The sequence below is a fragment of the Rhinopithecus bieti genome, unplaced genomic scaffold (genome assembly GCF_001698545.2).
Source record: "Rhinopithecus bieti isolate Rb0 unplaced genomic scaffold, ASM169854v2 scaffold_25304, whole genome shotgun sequence".
NCBI lineage: Eukaryota > Metazoa > Chordata > Mammalia > Primates > Cercopithecidae > Rhinopithecus > Rhinopithecus bieti.
In genome coordinates this window covers 735,665-752,462 of record NW_016811568.1, presented here as the reverse complement: position 1 = coordinate 752,462, position 16,798 = coordinate 735,665, and the positions used below count along the sequence as shown (strand labels likewise).

At 55.3% G+C, this 16,798-nt stretch overlaps 1 protein-coding gene across 1 annotated transcript in view; it reads left to right on the top strand.

Moving 5' to 3' along the window:
- Positions 1-9,377, top strand: part of NFAM1 (NFAT activating protein with ITAM motif 1) — a 50,083-nt gene extending 40,706 nt beyond the window's left edge. The window contains exons 5-6 of the mRNA XM_017894134.1: positions 5,255-5,344; positions 7,130-9,377. Coding sequence (XP_017749623.1) covers positions 5,255-5,344; positions 7,130-7,189 — 150 coding nt within the window. The 3' untranslated portion in view covers positions 7,190-9,377. The remainder of the gene's footprint in view (positions 1-5,254; positions 5,345-7,129) is intronic.
- Positions 9,378-16,798: the final 7,421 nt, after the last annotated feature.

The window sequence follows — 16,798 nt, the reverse complement described above, 5'->3', positions numbered from 1 at the left end:
CCCAGGCTGGAGTGCAGTGGCCGGATCTCCGCTCACTGCAAGCTCCGCCTCCCGGGTTTACACCATTCTCCTGCCTCAGCCTCCGGAGTAGCTGGGACTACAGGCGCCCGCCACCTCGCCCGGCTAGTTTTTTGTATTTTTAGTAGAGACGGGGTTTCACCGTGTTAGCCAGGATGGTCTCGATCTCCCGACCTCGTGATCCGCCCGTCTCGGCCTCCCAAAGTGCTGGGATTACAGGCTTGAGCCACCGCGCCCGGCCTTTACTCCAATCTTTACAGTTCAGGGTTCCACTGGTTCTGGAAGAGGAACAAATGAAAGGGACTGAGGAGGTGTGGTGGTGAGGCAGGGGAGGATCAGGAGAGTGTGGAATATTCTGGAAGCAAGTGAAGAAAGTGTGTTGAGGAGGAGGGAGAGCTCAAGGGTGTCGATGCTGCTGATTCATCAGGGAAGGTGAGGGCCGAGAACCATCCATTGGTTTAACAATGTGGAGTCAATGGTGACCCTGAGAAGGAAGGTTCTGGCAAAGAGGAGGGCTGCAAGCCTATAGAGAGAAACAGAAAGGAGAGGGAGAGGGGCCGAAGGTGAGAGGGCCCTGTCAACGCTGGAGGAACTCTGTTCTAAGGTGCTGTGGAGAAACGGCAGGGAGCTGGAGGGGGATGCGGGCTCAGGGAATTTCGGATGGAAGAAATCATAGCATGTTTGCAAGCTGTAAACCAGTACTGCACTGTTCACCCTATTTTGCAGATTATGGAACTAAGACTCAGAAAGTGTAAGTAGCAGACCCAGTAAGCAAAAGGACAAGGCTCGGATGGGGGTTTTGGTGGGTCTGTCTGACCCACCCCGAATTCATGCTTTTAATATGTCAAGTTTTTTCTTTTATTTTTAAATTCATTTTATTTATTTTTATTTATTTTGAGACAGAGTCTCGCTCTGTCACCCAGGCTGAAGTGCAGTGGCATGATCTCGGCTCACTGAACTTCTGTCTGCCGGGTTCAAGTGATTCTCCTGCCTCAGGCTCCCAAGTAGCTGATACTGCAGGCGTGCACCCCCACGCCTGGCTAACTTTTGTATTTTTAGTAGAGACGGGGTTTCGTCATATTGGCTAGGTTGAACTGGTGACCTCAGGTGAGATTCGCCCACCTCGGCCTCCCAAAGAATAGGTCAAGTTTTTTAAAAAAACAAATAGAAGTAGTACCGCTTTTTTTTTCCATGTCATAATATGCCATGAGTACTCTTCCACATGAATAAAAAGCAAGAACTGACATAATTAAAAGGAGAAATAGACAAATCCACAATCATACTGGCAGATTTTAACTAACTTCTGTTACAAATTGAGAAAACAGACCAAAAAAATCAGTAAGGACCAGATGTGGTGGTATGCACCTATAATCCCAGCTAATCGGGAGGTTGTGGTAGAAAGAGCACTTGAACCCAGGAGTTCAAGACCAGCTGGGCCACATAGTGAGACCTCATGAAAAACATTATTTATTTATTTATTTATTTATTTATTTTGAGACAGAGTCTTGTTCTGTTGCCCAGGCTGGAGTGCAGTGGCACAATCTTGGCTCACTGCAACCTCCACCTCCTGGGTTCAAGCGATTCTCCTGCCTCAGCCTCCCAAGTAGCTGGGACTACAGGCGTCCACCACCACACCCAGCCAATTTTTTTATTTTTAGTAAAGACGGGGTTTCACCATGTTGGCCAGGCTGGTCTCGAACTCCTGACCTCAGCCTCCCAAAGTGCTGGGGATTACAGGCGTGAGCCACCACGCCCGGCCCGCTCCCTTGTTCTTTCAGCTTTCTGCCCTAATGGGACCTTTCAGTGCAGCCTTTTCCTGACTTCCCTTTCAAAATTGCAACCTCCCCTCTTTCCTGTCCCATCCCAACCTCCCTATCTTCCTCCTCTGAGTCTCTCCAGTGCCTTCATGGCCACCTTTTACTGTGATTATTGTCAATCTGGAGCCTCCTGGCGCCCAGCACACAGTAGGTGCTCAGGGGTCACCTCTTATATGATGGGCAGAAGCCTGTTCTTACCTCCCACAGTGTCCGGGGTTCCACGGGGTCCAGCACAGGGAAGGGGAGACAGTAGCAAATGTGAGGCATCAGGATGTGATCTGTATCCTCCTTTAGCAGCAGTACTCAGACCCCCCACCCGCCTGGCGACTCTGTCCCAGCCCAGCCTGGCCCAGCATCCTTGATCTTGCTGTCAGCTTCCAGTCCCTCCTGCTCCTGTTCCTGCTCCGAGCTGCCCCCGGAGGGACCTTTCTGACACACGACTCTGATGCCTGGTGAGGAAGGCCTTTAGGGGCTCCCCATTGTCAGTGCCTGGTCTAGAGCTGAATTGCTTCTCCACGGAGTGTGCTCCTTCCCGAGCAACACCCCCAAATCTCACCCATCACCCCCAATGTCCGGGACTCTCAGACTAGGTCTAGGTCCAGGGACGCTAACTTCAGCTCTAGCCTCAGCCTGCTTGGAGGAAGGCCTCGGCATTGACTTCACGCCTCTGCCATTTGGATGGCCACTGGGGTCGGCACCATTGCCCACTGGGCAGCAGGAGGCAAAGGGCCTGGAGGGCCTGGATCCCATACAAACAGCCACAGCCCAGCCCAGCCCCCAGGCCCCACACCCAACCTAGCCTAGCCCAGCCCAGCTCCCAGGCCCCAACACCCAGCCCAGCCACAGCCCAGCCCAGCCCCCAGGCCCCAACACCCAGCCCAGCCCAGCCCAGCTTCTAGCCCCAACCCCCCAGCCCAGCCCAGCCCAGCCCCAGCCCCACAAGTGGCCCACTCCAAGGCCTGTGCAATCTCCCAGCAGATATACCTAAGGGAGGGCCAGGAGGGGATGTTTCAGGGGCTCAAAGGGTGTCCTGTTGCCAAGGCTGCACCCTGCATTTCACAGTCTGGTGATGCAGGTCATACCCTGCATATAAATGCACTCCAGCAGTCAGGACTTGTCAAAGGCCTCACTCAGCAGCTGCTAATTGGTGGCCACCTCCACAGCCTCCCTTGCCCTCAGCCCCGCAGCTGCTCCTGCCCTGCCCACTGCACCACCGCCCACTTGCCTATTCCCCGACTGCCCCACTGTATGGGTTGGGGGCCTGCAGCATCCCAGGGCAGGCTAGTCTTCTCTGGTCCTGCATCGCCTGCCCTCTCTGGGCTCATATGTTCTGGGCAGCCCGGCTGAGCTGGACAGGAGGGAGAGGGAACCCCAGATCTGCTCCCCTGCCGAGACATGGGCAAGGAGGGTGCTCCCCTCCCTTCTCTCTGTGACCAGAATCATCCAGCTCAGAGAGACTGTCAGATCTGTGAGACCTCGAAGGGGTCTGGGCCTGGGTGGGTGGAGGGTTGGGAGCACAGGACCACAGAGGAATGTTCCCACCTGGGTGCCAGGCCGTGGCTGGTGCTCCGGGCAGGCACGAAAGCTGCACAAGGCAGGGCAGGCCTTGGAAGTTTCTCTCCACTGGAAATGAGGCTTCTTCCTGGGGCAGCCCTGGTCCCTTTCCTACAGGGAAGCAGGTTGGAAGCCCCTCTCCCCAGACCCAGCCTGTTTCTGGCTCAGAGACCCCTTGAACTCGTCCCCAGGTCCGCCCCACCATCCCCGTGTCTGATGCCCTTGAAGTGAGGGTCTCCCAAGCGCCAAATGGTTTATTACTTGGATTTTCATGCCCAGCTGCCTCTTGGCGCCTGCCTCCCTCCCTCCTTCCCTCCCGCCTCCCGCCCTCCTCCTGCCTCTGAGCACCACCTGTCTCTCCAGCCTGCCTCAGCAACCCCTGCTTGCCTGTTGCCAGGGAAACCGCCTCCTTGGCAACCAGCCGGCATCCATATGACACGTACACTCAGAAAGGAAAAGCTTCTGCTCTTGCTTAGGCTGTTGGTGAGCTCTGCTCTGAAGCCCAACAGGTTCTGAGGGAGGGTCTGGTTTGTGATCCCAGAGAGGGGAGGTGGGCAGGCATCATGCCTCTCTTGACCATTCAACAGCAGCTTATTAAGCACGTACTACTTCCCTGACTATGTGCGTGGCCCTTTGTGCACAATATCTCATTTAATCATGCATTGAACCTGCAAAATAGATGTGATTATTCCCATCTTACAGACGTGGAAATTGAGGCATGGAGAGGTTAAGACTGTCAGAAGTCAGAGCCGAGATTCGAACCTACTCTTGTCTAACTTTAAAGTCCCAGTTCTTTCTACCATCTTGAGGTCCCTGGCTAGGCCTCTCTTAGCTGGGCCAAGAGTGAGTGGGCCTAGGACACAACCGAGTGATGGGGAAGCCCCCTCACCGTAGTTCATCTGGTGCTGCTCCCTTTGTGCCAGGCACAGCTGTATAATCAGAAACCTAGAGATAGACTAGGCATAGTCCCTGCCCTCAAGGGGTTGCCAGTCTGGTGAGATGCTGATGGGAGTAGGACTCTGACATGACCCAGTGCAGGAGCCATGAGGCCAGGGGCAGGGCCTCCAAGCCCAGCTGAGCTCGACACTCACCCGGGCTTCCTGGGAGGAGGCTTGGGCTTTGGGGGGCCTGTGGTCAGAGAGTGGGTGGCAGGAGCTTGACACCTCCAGGGAGGCGCATATGGGTGATGATGGCAGCCCAGGTGGCCCGGGAGGTGTGGCTGAGGGACATGAAAGGAAATTGACAGGCAAGGGGGATGAGGGGTGTGCTGAGAACCAGAACTGGACTCTGGAATCCCCCAGCAGGGCACACGCTCGATGGCCAGGGAGTGTGACCCCAGTGGGTGCCTGGGTTATCCTTGAATACAGGCTAGGGTGGGGGTTGGGGAGAACTGGAGGGTGCGGGTGGGTGGGAGGACCCTCACAGGGGCCGGGGCTTTGAACAGGGGGGTAAAGGCAGAGGTCATGGGGGCGTCCTGTTGGAGCAGTGGCCACAGTTATCATGCAGGAGGCTGCTGGCTGCAAGGCCCTTAAGAGCCTAGGGACAGCAGGAGGAGGCCTGGCCCTTCCTCTTGCCAGCCAGGTGGAAGCCTGGATAGAACCCTCCAGGTGGAACACAAGGCTTTACTGGAGGACCTTAAGGGGGATTAGGGAGGTGGCTGAGAACAGAAAGGGATCAGCCCTGTACAGGCAGGGAAGGGGAAGGTGATTCTGGGAAAGGGGGTGGCAGGTGAAAAGATGTGGCTGGGCTTTGCCCTCGCCTGGGGTCCCACGGTGGGGTGTGTAACAGGCAGGGGGCCGGCTGCTGGGGCTGGGGACTGCCCCTCTGCACACTTGCCCCTGATCTTGGCACCCCGTCTCCTGCAGGCTCTGCAGCGCCGCGAGACCGAGGTCTATGCCTGCATCGAGAGTGAGGATGGCCGCCCACCCACCGCCAAGCAGAGCCCCCTCTCCCAGGTACGCAGGCGCTGGGACCCCACACCTGGCTTCTCACTCCATCTGACCCTCCCGTCACCGGTGAAGTGGGGGCGGGGGGCAAATGGGACATGGAAGTGAGCCACCTGCTGTGGAATCCCAGCCCTCTCTGGGTGGCAGCTGGCCTGCTGGTTAGGAGGACTGGTGGGCCTGAGTTTCTGCTCTGTCCCTTAGCCACTGTGCAGCCCTAGTCGAGGTGTCTGACTTCTCTGTGTCTGAATCTCCTTGTGTGCAGACTGAGCAACCTAACAGTACCTACCTCATAGATGTTCAGTGAGGGTAGAATGTTGTACTGAGAGAGCTGCCTGGAAGCTGTGCCCATGCACTGTGAGCTATTGTAACTACCACTGGGCACAGTGTCCACACTGGCCAATCAGACAGGGGTGTTAGGCTGCCAGCTGCCCCCAGGTTGGTGTTGGCTAGCGTCTGGAGTTAGAGTGTGAGCTAGGAGAAGCTGGGCTGGCCTGGTCAGGGCTCTGTGATTGTCATGATAGGGCCTCAGGCATATTATCCAATCATATTTTCTCTCCTCTCTCTCTTTTTTTTTTTTTTTTTTTTTTTTTTTTTTGAGACAGAGTCTTGCTCTGTCACCCAGGCCGGAGGGCAGTGGCGGGATCTCAGCTAACTGCAACCTCTGCTTCTCGGGTTCAAGCAAGTCTCCTGCCTTAGCCCCCTGAGTAGCTGGGATTACAGGTGCCCAGCACTATACCCAGATAATTTTTTGTGTTTTTAGTACAGACAGGGTTTCACCGTGTTGGCCAGGCTGGTCTCGAACTCCTGACCTTGTGATTCACCTGCCTCAGGCTTCCAAAGTGCTGGGATTAAAGGTAGGATTAACAGGCCCACCACACCAGGCACATACTTTCTCTCTTAAACCTGTTTGCTCATCTGTAAAGTGGATGAGCAATGATTTCCTGCAATACCAACTGCCCCTGAATTCAAACGTGTTCCAAGCTGAATAACATCTGCACCAGGGCTTTCAGCACTGTGAAGTGTGAGGTGTTGTTCAGCCAGAACAGGAGCCCACAGGCCTCTTGGAGCATCCATCAGGGGGTGTGGGCGGCTGGCACTTGGCCTTCTCTGGCCCAGGCCGGCACTGTTTGTTAAATCGCCTATTCTCAAAGCCCTTTCTATACTCAGCCATCAACTAGACCCTGAGTGAAAGCAGGGCTTCCCCGACCCTGGGATCTCCAGGGATACCTGGGCCATCTCAGGCAGTGCCCACCCTGTGCCAGGCCCCAGGGTGCTGGACAGGAGAGCTAAGCATGTCCCTGCACTCTGGGAGCCATAGTCTGCAGGAACAGGTCACTGACCCCATGGACACACAGAGGCATTTGTAGCCCTGTTGTGAGGGGTGGTCTTCTGGGAGGGACCAGCCAGGACAGGGAGGGAGGGGGTCCCTCGGACCCTGCGATGAGCCCGCAGGCAGGATGAGTAGGAGGCAGTCATGGAACAGATGTGTCTTTGGGAGGAGGTGCATCCCACACAGAGGGCAGAAGGCAGAGGGCAGAGCTGTGGGGGAAGCTCTGAGGCTGGAAGGGCAGACCCATGTGGATGGAGGGCAGTGAGCAGGGGTGGGAAGCGTGGTGGGGGAAGAGGCTGGGGAGGTGGGTTTGGAGACAGAGGGCAGGCCCCCCATCAAAGCTACACAGGAAGTAATCTGTTGCCCTCTGGCTAAAACTAAATTAGTGCAAGTTCATTCTTTTCCTACCTAATGGTCATTCTCTCTCTTTCTCTCCCTCCCTCCCTTTCTTCTTTTCTATCCAGGAGAGACTGCATAGATTCAAAGATGATGGCGAACTTAACCTGGTCTATGAAAATCTCTAGGATGGGCTCCACTGCCCATAGAGCTTGCTCTGGGTCAGAGGACAGGGCAGCCCCTGCCACCAAAGGACTTGACCTGAGTTGGGAGTAAGGCCACCAGGGGTACCCCATCATCTCACATTCAAGGCCCTTCCCGCCTTGGCATGCCCCACTGCCCCCATTCTATGCCCCAGCCGCCAAGGCTTTCACATCTTGCGGCCTTTGCCCAGGCTGTTCCTTCTGCCAGGCAGGCCCTTCTTCCCTGGCCCAACCAGCAAAGTGTCCCTCAGTCTTCAAGGGCTTTCCTGGATGCCACTCTTGCCCAGAGCCCTGCTCACTGCCTCACGCTTACAGAGCAGCATGCTCTCTTGGCACCAGAGAGCTGGCACCTCAGCCAGCAGGGCAGCCTCTGAGCTGAGGGAGGTCCCTGCAAGGGCCCCTTAGCAGCGCTGTGTGGGGAGCTGAGGTGTGGAGGAGCTGGGGAAGCAGCTATGCAAACCCCTACCTGCCCAGCTGGGCCAGAGGCACGAGGCAGCCAGGCAGGGTGGGAGCAGGGGCTGGCGTGGGAGGTCTGGGGGACAGACAAGGATGATGGACCCCACAGAGGCAAGACTGGGATCAGGGATAGATCTGGAGGCCCAGGACATGGCTGAGAGGTGGTCAGCAGGCTGGGGGCAGAGAGGGCTTGGGTACAAGCCGGTGAGGAAGGAGATTATGGCATGTTTGGGATGAGGGCAGAGGGATGGATGAAGGGAGCAGGGTGCTGGCTAAACAGGAGCTGAATGAATGGCCTGAAGTTCCCCCTCCCCCAAGGGTCCCTGCTCCCATTGGTCTGGCCCTGTATGCGCACTGTGTCATCTCCTTGGTCACCCTCTGCTCCAGGCCTGCCCCACTGCAGGACCTCAGCTGTCCCTCCTTCTACCCAACGTGCAGTCCCCCAAAGTCCCTTCTGTCTGGCCTATCCTGTGCCCACCACCTGTGGCTTCATCCAGTCCTCCTGCTCTGTCTTTATCTGCCATAGGCCCCAGCTCTGGCCCCCTGTGGATTGAGGTCCCAAGTGGTCCAACTGTGGGATTTGGTGCTGGGACCCTCAAGGGCAGCCGGAAGGTCCCTCTGAGGCAGAAGCTCCGGCCCCATGGTGACAGTGGCTCCCTAGTGCCTGGCCCTGAGCCATTTCTGCTGTTCTGAGTGCCCATGTCACCCTCACTTCCTCCTCACAGCAGCCCTGCACTGTGCCCAGAAACGCATCCACAGGCAAGCAGTGGCTGGGGTCCGGATGGTCCCAGGCTGTTAGGCTCTGCTTCCTCCCTCCGCTCCCCCATGTCTCCCTGAGTTCTCCCACCTTTGCTCATTTGTGAAATGGGCAGGTCAATCCTCCCATCCCACCGTGTGGGCTGCCCCAACCCCAAATGTGCCCAGGGAGGGTGGCAGGGAACTTCAAGGCACAGGCCCTGGCCCTGCCCCCAAGCAGCACTGGGCTACTGGCTCACAGAGGCACCTTTGGTTCTGCAGGTCACGCCCCTCCCTGCAGAGAAGGGAAAGCTGGTGGTAGAGGCTGGGCACAGACTGGCCCAGAAGAAGTCCCTGGGCCTGCTAGGGTGGCACCAGACTTCTCTGGTCCCACAGGACAGTCAGTGACCTCCCAGCTTGGTTCTGGGCCCCCGCCTGCAAGCACACACGGCAAGGAGGGCTTTTGCAGGCTCACATCACCGAGTGGCAAGGCCCCTGCTCCCAGAGGCTGGATTTGAATGAACTCCAGGCCTGTTTGGGGACGTGAAGCTGCCAGGTGTGCACAGGGGTCTCCCAGGCTCCTGGCTCCACCAGCCTGAGGCAGGGGCAAGGGTCAGAGCAATGGGGGACAATGCCGCTCAGGATGCAGTGAGCTCCCCTGGGAATACTGAAGCCAGCAAGACCAGGAGAGCGCCACCTCACTGGGCCTGCCTCCCCCACCTCCTGGGCCTCTCTGACCTCAGCTTCTGGACCCTGGATCCTCTGGCTAGGACTCAGCATTTTCCGGTCTTTTTCAGGGGTAGGGAGGGGAGCCTGGGTTGAACTTTACCACCGTGCCCTGGCCCAGGCATCATAAACACGGCCTCCCTGTGGCTGCCCTGACCCCGACAGATCCCGATTAAACCCACACCTGGCTTTGGCCCTCCCCTGCTCCATACCTTGCATGGTTTTTACCTCACTTGGAATAAAATTCCAACTCCTTCCTGTGGCCTAGGAGGTTCTTGGGGCTGACTCATCACCCCTCTGGTGGACATAGACATTGCCAGCGTGGTGGTCGTCTGTGCTTGGTTCAGGGCAAGGCTGGGAGGCAGTGGGTGCTGAAGTCTTCAGTGAGCAAGGAGAGAGGCTAGGAGGAGGAGGAGGAGGAGGGCACAGCGTGGAAGGACGGGACCCTAAAGGGCTTTGACCCAAGGGAGGATGGGGTAAGAATGTTCTGAGACTTCTGTGGGCGACAAAGAGGACTCAGCACCTGTTCCCCAGCTCCCAGCCCCAGGACTGAGAGCCTGCAGAGACAAGCTGGGGCAGGGTGAGGGGTGGCAGGGAACTTCAGGGTGGGAGGTGCATGGGGCAGGCGGGAGGAGGAAGAACCGAGAGGGCATGAATGGAAGCTCCTGGGGTACAGGCTTGCTTTCCGCTATGAATGGGTGGAGGAGGGAAGAGAAGAAAATTGCTTTTGAGAGCCACGCAGGCTGGGTGGCCCCAGGGCCTCCCTTGAATCCCTGCTCCACCTCTCACAGGTGGACTTGTGGACTTGTGGATTTGGGCGAGTCACTGGCCACCTAAGCCTCAGTTTGCAGTGACAGTTAGGACAGCTTAGGCCGGGCTTGGTGGCTCATGCCTGTAATCCCAGCACTTTGGGAGGCCGAGGCGGGTGGATCACTTCAGGCCAGGAGTTCGAGACCAGCCTGGCCAACGTGGCGAAACCCCATCTCTACTATAAAATACAAAAATTGGCCTGGTGTGGTGGCATGCACCTGTAGTCCCAGCTACTCGGGAGGCTAAGGCAGGAGAATCGCTTAAACCTGGGAGGCAGAGGTTGCAGTGAGCCAAGGTGGCACCACTGCACACCAGCCTGGGTGACAGAGCATGCTCTGTCCAAAGCAAAAAACAAATAAACAAAAACGCCACTCAGTGTCTCAGAAAGGACAGATGGGGACTCCCTGGCTCAGGCAGAAGCTCAGTGGGTGTGCATTTCCTTCAAGATTCATCCCTCAGAAGATATAGGCTGCTGGGGCAGTACAGAGGGGTCTAAGTGAGAGGCAGGCCTCCCTGGGAGCTGGGTCCCTGGGCTCTCTGCAGCCATGCCTTCAAGGAGTGCCTACGGGATAGCATGATCAGGTGGACAGGCCAGGGCTGCCCAGAGCTGGGAGTGGGGGCAAGTTAAGCAGAGAAGTGAGGGGAGGAGGGTGCTGGCTTAGCAGGAGCTGAGTGAATGGGCCTGGAGGGGAAAAGCTAAGGGCAGGGGTGGCTTGAGTGGAGTCGGTGAGGCCCAGGTGAAGGGGAGCTGTGGACCTTCCAGGACCGGCGGATGTGAGCAGTCCTCGGTGGGGACTGGGGTTAGGGCGGGGAAGGGAAGCCCCAGGCAGCCTTGCAGGCCCCTTCCCCTTCCGGCAGGGCAGCCATGTCTCTGGCTCTCAGCTGATGCTTCCCTTCGCCCACTGGCCCCTGGCCTAGTGGGATTTCCCGCCATCTCTCTGGGCCCAGCCTGCCCTGCCTTCCTAGGTCTTCCCAACCTCCCCTCTGCAGAAACATCTCAGCCATGTCTGGCCCCCCTAGGCTTCCCTGCCCGCCTCTAGGAAATTGACCCCTTTAGTGGGTTTCAGCCTCCAACACCCCCTGCCCTGCCCCCACCACTTGGCTTCTGCTCTATCAGCACTTGCTTGAGAAAATCATCCTGGGAAACCAGCCTCTGGGAGCAGGGGCCTTGCCACTCTGTTCTGCGAGCCTGCTGAAGCCCTCCTTGCCATGTGTGCTTGCAGGCAGAGGCCCAGAACCAAGCTAGGAGGCCACTGGCTGTCCTGTAGGACCAGGGAAGTCTGGTGCCACCCTAGCAGAGGGCCCATGGACTTCGTCTGGAGGTCAGTCTGTGCCCAGCCTCTACCACCAGTTCAGAACTTGAAGTGGGTGTGGTAAGCGGTGGCCCCTCCTCAGCAAACATTTCCAGAGGATTCTGGCAGCAGAGTTTCCATGGGAACATGTGCCAGTGCTACGCTGAACCCAGTGGGGCTGGGGTTCCCTTTCAGCCAATATTGCAGGACCTGAGCCTGGTGGCTTCGGCCAGGGTAGGCAGTGCTCTTGCCACCCACTCTCACAAACCTGAACTCAAAGAACTCAAGTTACGGGCAAAACCTGCTTTTCCTTTTTCTTCTTCTTCTTGTTTTTTTTTTTTAAGCACATTTTAATTTAAAGGCCATGCTCCATTCTAAAGATGCCTCTGGGATTTCAGGGATGGATTTTTATGTAGCTCAATAGTTTTCTTGGCAGACAGCTTCTGCAGGAGAGGTGGGCCGTTGGCTCAGTCCAGCCAGGCTGAGTGGCGTCACTCCATTCCTCGCAATGCTAGGGGATGTCATTTGTCCACCTGAGGGGCTTCCCCAGTCTCCCTTCCCTGACCTGTGATCAGAATGATGGCCTCAGCCTTGACTGAGAAGGGTCAAGCCAGACTCTCTGCACTTGGTGTTCGCGTGTGTTTTGTGTGTGTCTGGAGGTGACATATGTGGGTGACAGAGGCATATGTTGCAGTGAAACATTAAAACTACAGCAAAGTGAAACTCCCTCTGATGCACCTGCCACCTCCCAGCCTCCATACCCCTCCCCTCCCCAGCAGTAACCGATTGGGTCATTTGGGAGTGTTTTCTTCGTCGCTGCTTTTATGGCATCTAGGTGCCTACCTGTGAACATGTAAAATCTGGAGCGCCGTGTGGGCTTCCAAACAGCAGCGACGGATTCATTCTGTAGGTGTTGTTTGCACTTGCTTTGCTGATGCAGCCCCACGTGGTGGGATCTGTCGGAGACAGCACGCAGGAGCTGCCAGACTCCAATTACAGCAAAGGATCCTGCAGGACAGATGGATCGTAATTTAATCACGCCCCTATCGAAGGCCTTTTCAGTTGTTTATGATTTTTTCAACCTCACATAAGGGGCTGCAGGGAATATCCTTGTGCACACACACGTCTGCAAAACTTTCTCTATGGGAAATGAGGAGGGATTCCTGGGGCCCAGTGTGTAGAAGTTCACTGTTCTAACAGTCACCACCAAATCGCCAGGCGCTGAGGTTGGGCTGGTTTCTATTCCTCAGACTCTTTATCTAGAATATTTCATTTAATCCTGAAAATAAGTCTGTGATGGTGGGCAGGGGTGATCTCTCCATTTTACTGAAGCAGAAGCTACCACTCAGAGAAAATCTGACTGGCTGCAGGTCACACAGCCCAGGAGAAGCAATGCTGGGCTGCTTTGGTGTGTGTGCAGTCCTGCTGTCCCCGAGGCCGGATGGGGGAGGTGATGGAGGAGGCAGAAAGAATCATGGAGGGATGTGGTGGCCCCAGGACTAGGGAAGCCCATGGAAGGACAGACTTCCTTCAGCGTTGTGCTGGCAGCCTCACATTCCTCATATCCAATTTCTCAGAATTGTGTGTGTGTAAGTTGGGGGGTCCTCCTGCCTCCCGGTATTCTATCTCCTTGGGGAAATGGAGGCAGGTCCATAGAGCCCCAGGGATTTTGGGCCTCCCCGGCAGCTCACACCCGCTCTGAGGCCTGGATCCTGGCAGCCTGGATGCTCTGATTCCAAGTCTACCCTGGAAATTCCCAGGCACAGCATGCCTGGAGGTGTGAGCTGCCTCTTAGAAGCTTTATAATCCCGGATAATGCTGCTGTAATTGGCATTGTTTTGCCTTTACAATCCTCTCATTACCTGAAAACTGACTTTGCAAATGGCTGTATCTGGAGTGGGTTTTATTTTACCACTTTGAGGACCTTGAGGGGCTGAGGAGTGGGGGCATTTTCTCTGTCTCTCCCTTGCCTGCCCCATCTCCATCCCCCAGTGAGCTCCACAGGCCCAAGTGGGCCAGATCCTGGCCTTGGCTTGGGACATAGCCCTGTACCTTGCTCCCTGCCATGGGCTGATCCAGGGATGTCTCTTCTCAGATGCCCCTTCTGTCCCACTGCCATCAAGTCCACCCATAAGAGCCTCCCTCCAACCCCTCCTCCTCCCAGCCATTCCCAGTCCAAACAAGGCTCACCTGATCTTTATATAGCACGTATCTGACCACATCATTCCTCTCTCAAAAGCCAGCCATACCTTATGGTAATGGTCAATTCTTTCCAACAAGGGTGCCATCATCATTCAATGGGTAACAGTCTTTTCAATAATTGGTGCTGGGAGAGCCAAACCTCTACATGACCCCTACCTTACACCCTATACCAAACTTCACAGTGGTTTCCACTGTCCACAGGATCAGGGCTCAACCCCTTCATCTCACATTCAGGGTTCTTACCACTCCTTCACTCTTTTTTTTTTTTTTTTTTTTTTTTGAGATGGAGTCTGTCTGTGAGGCCCAAGCTGGAGTTCAGTGGTATGATCTAGGCACACTGCAATCTCCACCTCCTGGGTTCAAGCAGTTCTTCTGCCCCAGCCTCCGGAGTAGCTAGGACTACAGGCACATGCCACCACACTCAGCTAATTTTTTGTGTATTTTTAGTAGAGATGGAGTTTCACCATATTGGCCAGACTGGTCTAAAACTCTTGACTTCAAGAGATCCACCTACCTTGGCCTCCCAAAATGCTGGGATTACAGGTGTGAGCTACCACTCTCAGCTTTTTTTTTTTTTTTTTTTTTTTTTTTTTTTTTTTTTTTTTTTTTTTGAGACAGGGTTTCTCTCCTATCACCCAGGCTGGAGTGCAGTGGCACAATCTTGGCTCACTGCAACCTCTGCCTCTCACTGCAACCTCTGCCTCCCAGGTTCAGGCAATTCTCCTGCCTCGGCTCCTCAGCTTCCCAAGTAGCTGGGATCACAGGTGTGTGCCACCACGCCTGGCTAATTTTTTGTATTTTTAGTATAGACAGGGTTTCACCACGTTGGCCAGGATGGTCTCAAACTCCCGACCTCAAGTGATTCGCCTGCCTCAGCCTCCCAAATTGCTGGGATTACAGGTGTGAGCCACCATGCTGGCCATCCCTTCATTTTTTTAACAACATTTGTTGCTCCAACTATGTGTCATGCCCAGTGCTGTAGCTGGAATAAGTAATGGACAGTCCTATCTTCATGGAGTCTACTAGCTCATTTCTGACTGACTCCTGCTGGCCCAAAGTCACCCCAGCTCCATTCATGCTTCCATCCATGTCTGCTGTTCCCCAAGATGCTGAGCTCCCCACTTCTGAGCCTGGGCTCCTACCATTCTCCCTGCCCTGAGGCCCTGAACCCTATTATTTGCCTGAGGAATTCCTGCTCAAATGCTACCTCCAACCAGGCACAGTGGCTCACCCCTACAATCCCACCACTTTGGGAGGCCAAGGCAGGTGGATCACCTGAGGTCAGGAGTTTGAGACCAGCCTAGCCAACATGGCAAAACCCCATCTCTACTAAAAATACAAAAATTAGCTGGGTGTGGTGGCACACACCACAGATATCAGCCACAGGGTAAGACTCAGTCTCAAAAAATAAAAATAAAAATGCTACCTCCACCCTGAAGTCTTCCTTAAAGCCCCCTCCCACACCAAGCAGTTTACTCGATCCTCTTATTTCTTTGACCTCTTCAAACTGAATCAATTCACACACATCCATCTCCCCCCAGAATTCCCGAGTTTCCCAAGCATGGCAAACACCTCATTGGTCTCTCTTTGTCTTTGCCTGACTCACAGTAGGGGCTTAGGAGCTGTTTGTTCAAAACATAAAGGAGTCTTTTCCTTCCCTGGTGATTCAACACCTGTTCTTAGTGAAAAGGGAGAATTTTTCTTTTTGATTTCCAGGAAGTGATCTTTAATTAGTATGTGACCCATTTTACGTATGTGAAAATTGAGACAGACTGTTGCTGCACCCACACCACCAGGAGAAGCAAGGCAATGAAAAGTGCAGGCTCTGGAAGGCCAACAGCCTCTGCCTAATGGGAAGAGCTGGGGAGGCTCTGTGCTGAGCTGTTGGAGGCGAGGCCAGGCACAGGGGAAAGGCCAGCATTCCCCTCCCCCACCTCCCTTGGATTCCTGGCTGCCAAGGCTGTCAAGAGGCTCCGAGGACACGTGCCTGCGTCAGGGGCCATGAGCCCTGTTAGGGTGGTTCTGCTAATTGATCCCAGAAGCCCTTGTGACTGCCAGGGGATGCCTCAGCGGACTCAGCAATGTCCTGACCGCTACCTCTTGCCTCACCAGATGGCCTCCCTCCTGCCGCAGCTGCCTCTAGGCTAGGCCACATGCCTCTCACCATTGGGGGCCTGGGACTCCCCCAAGTACCCAGCAGAACTGAGCCAGGCCAGGGGTGGGTGACAGAGGTGTGTGGGGAGCACTGGAGAAGCTCCTTTTTCCTCTTTCTCTAACTGATTGGATGTTTTCCAAAAATAATTTTTAATGTGTTTTTTTTGTTGTTTTTTTTTTGTTTGTTTGTTTTTTGAGACAGGATCTCACTCTGTCATCTGGGCTGGAGTGCGGTGGTACGATTACAGCTCACTGCAGCCTCAACCTCCTGGGCTCAAGTGGTCCTCTGCCTCAGTCTCCCGAGTAGCTGGGATACAGGTGCACACCATCACATCTGGCTAATTTTTTGTATTTTTCATAAAGACTGGGTTTTGCCATGTTGCCCAGGCTGTTTGCAAACACCTGAGCTCAGGTGATCCTGCCACCTTGGCCTCCCAAGTTCTGGGATTACCGGCATGAGCCATTGCTGCTTAGCCAGCACTCAGCCTCAAATGCCCTCGCAGCTTCCTCCAGCAGCCCCACAATCTCCTGCCCCTTACGGGTGGGGAACCCTGGCATGTCATGTGACGGGTGTGGAGCCAGGCGAGCTGCTGTCCTTCCCGACCCATTGGGACAAGTCTGTGCAGCTGAGTCTTAGGGATAAGGGTAGGACCCACAGCCAAGTGACCAGTTCCAGAAATATAGATGGTCATTGTGGCGCTCAAGACACCCCTGCCTTCTTCCTGGGTTCAAGCCTGGAGTTCAAGATTGCAGAGAGCTTTAGAACTGCTAATGAGGGCCAGGCGCAGTGGCCCACGCCTGGCCAACAAGGTGAAACCCTATCTCTACTAAAAATACAAAGATTAGCCAGACGGCCAGGCACGATGGCTCTCGCCTGTAATCCTAGCACTTTGGGAGGCCGAGGTGGGTGGATCACCAGAGGTCAGGAGTTTGAGACCAGCCTGGCCAACATGGTGAAACCCTATCTCTACTACAAATATAAAACTTAGCTGGGTGTGGTGGTGGGCGCCTGTAATCCCAGCTACTCAGGAGGCTGAGGCAGGAGAATTGCTTGAATCCAGGAGACTGAGGTTGCAGTGAGCCGACACGGTGCCACTGCTCTCCACTGCTGGCCGGGCACGGTGGCTCACGCCTGTAATCCCAACACTTTGGGAGGCCAAGGTGGGCGGATCATGAGGTCAGGAGATAGAGACCATCCTGGCTAACACAGTGAAACTCC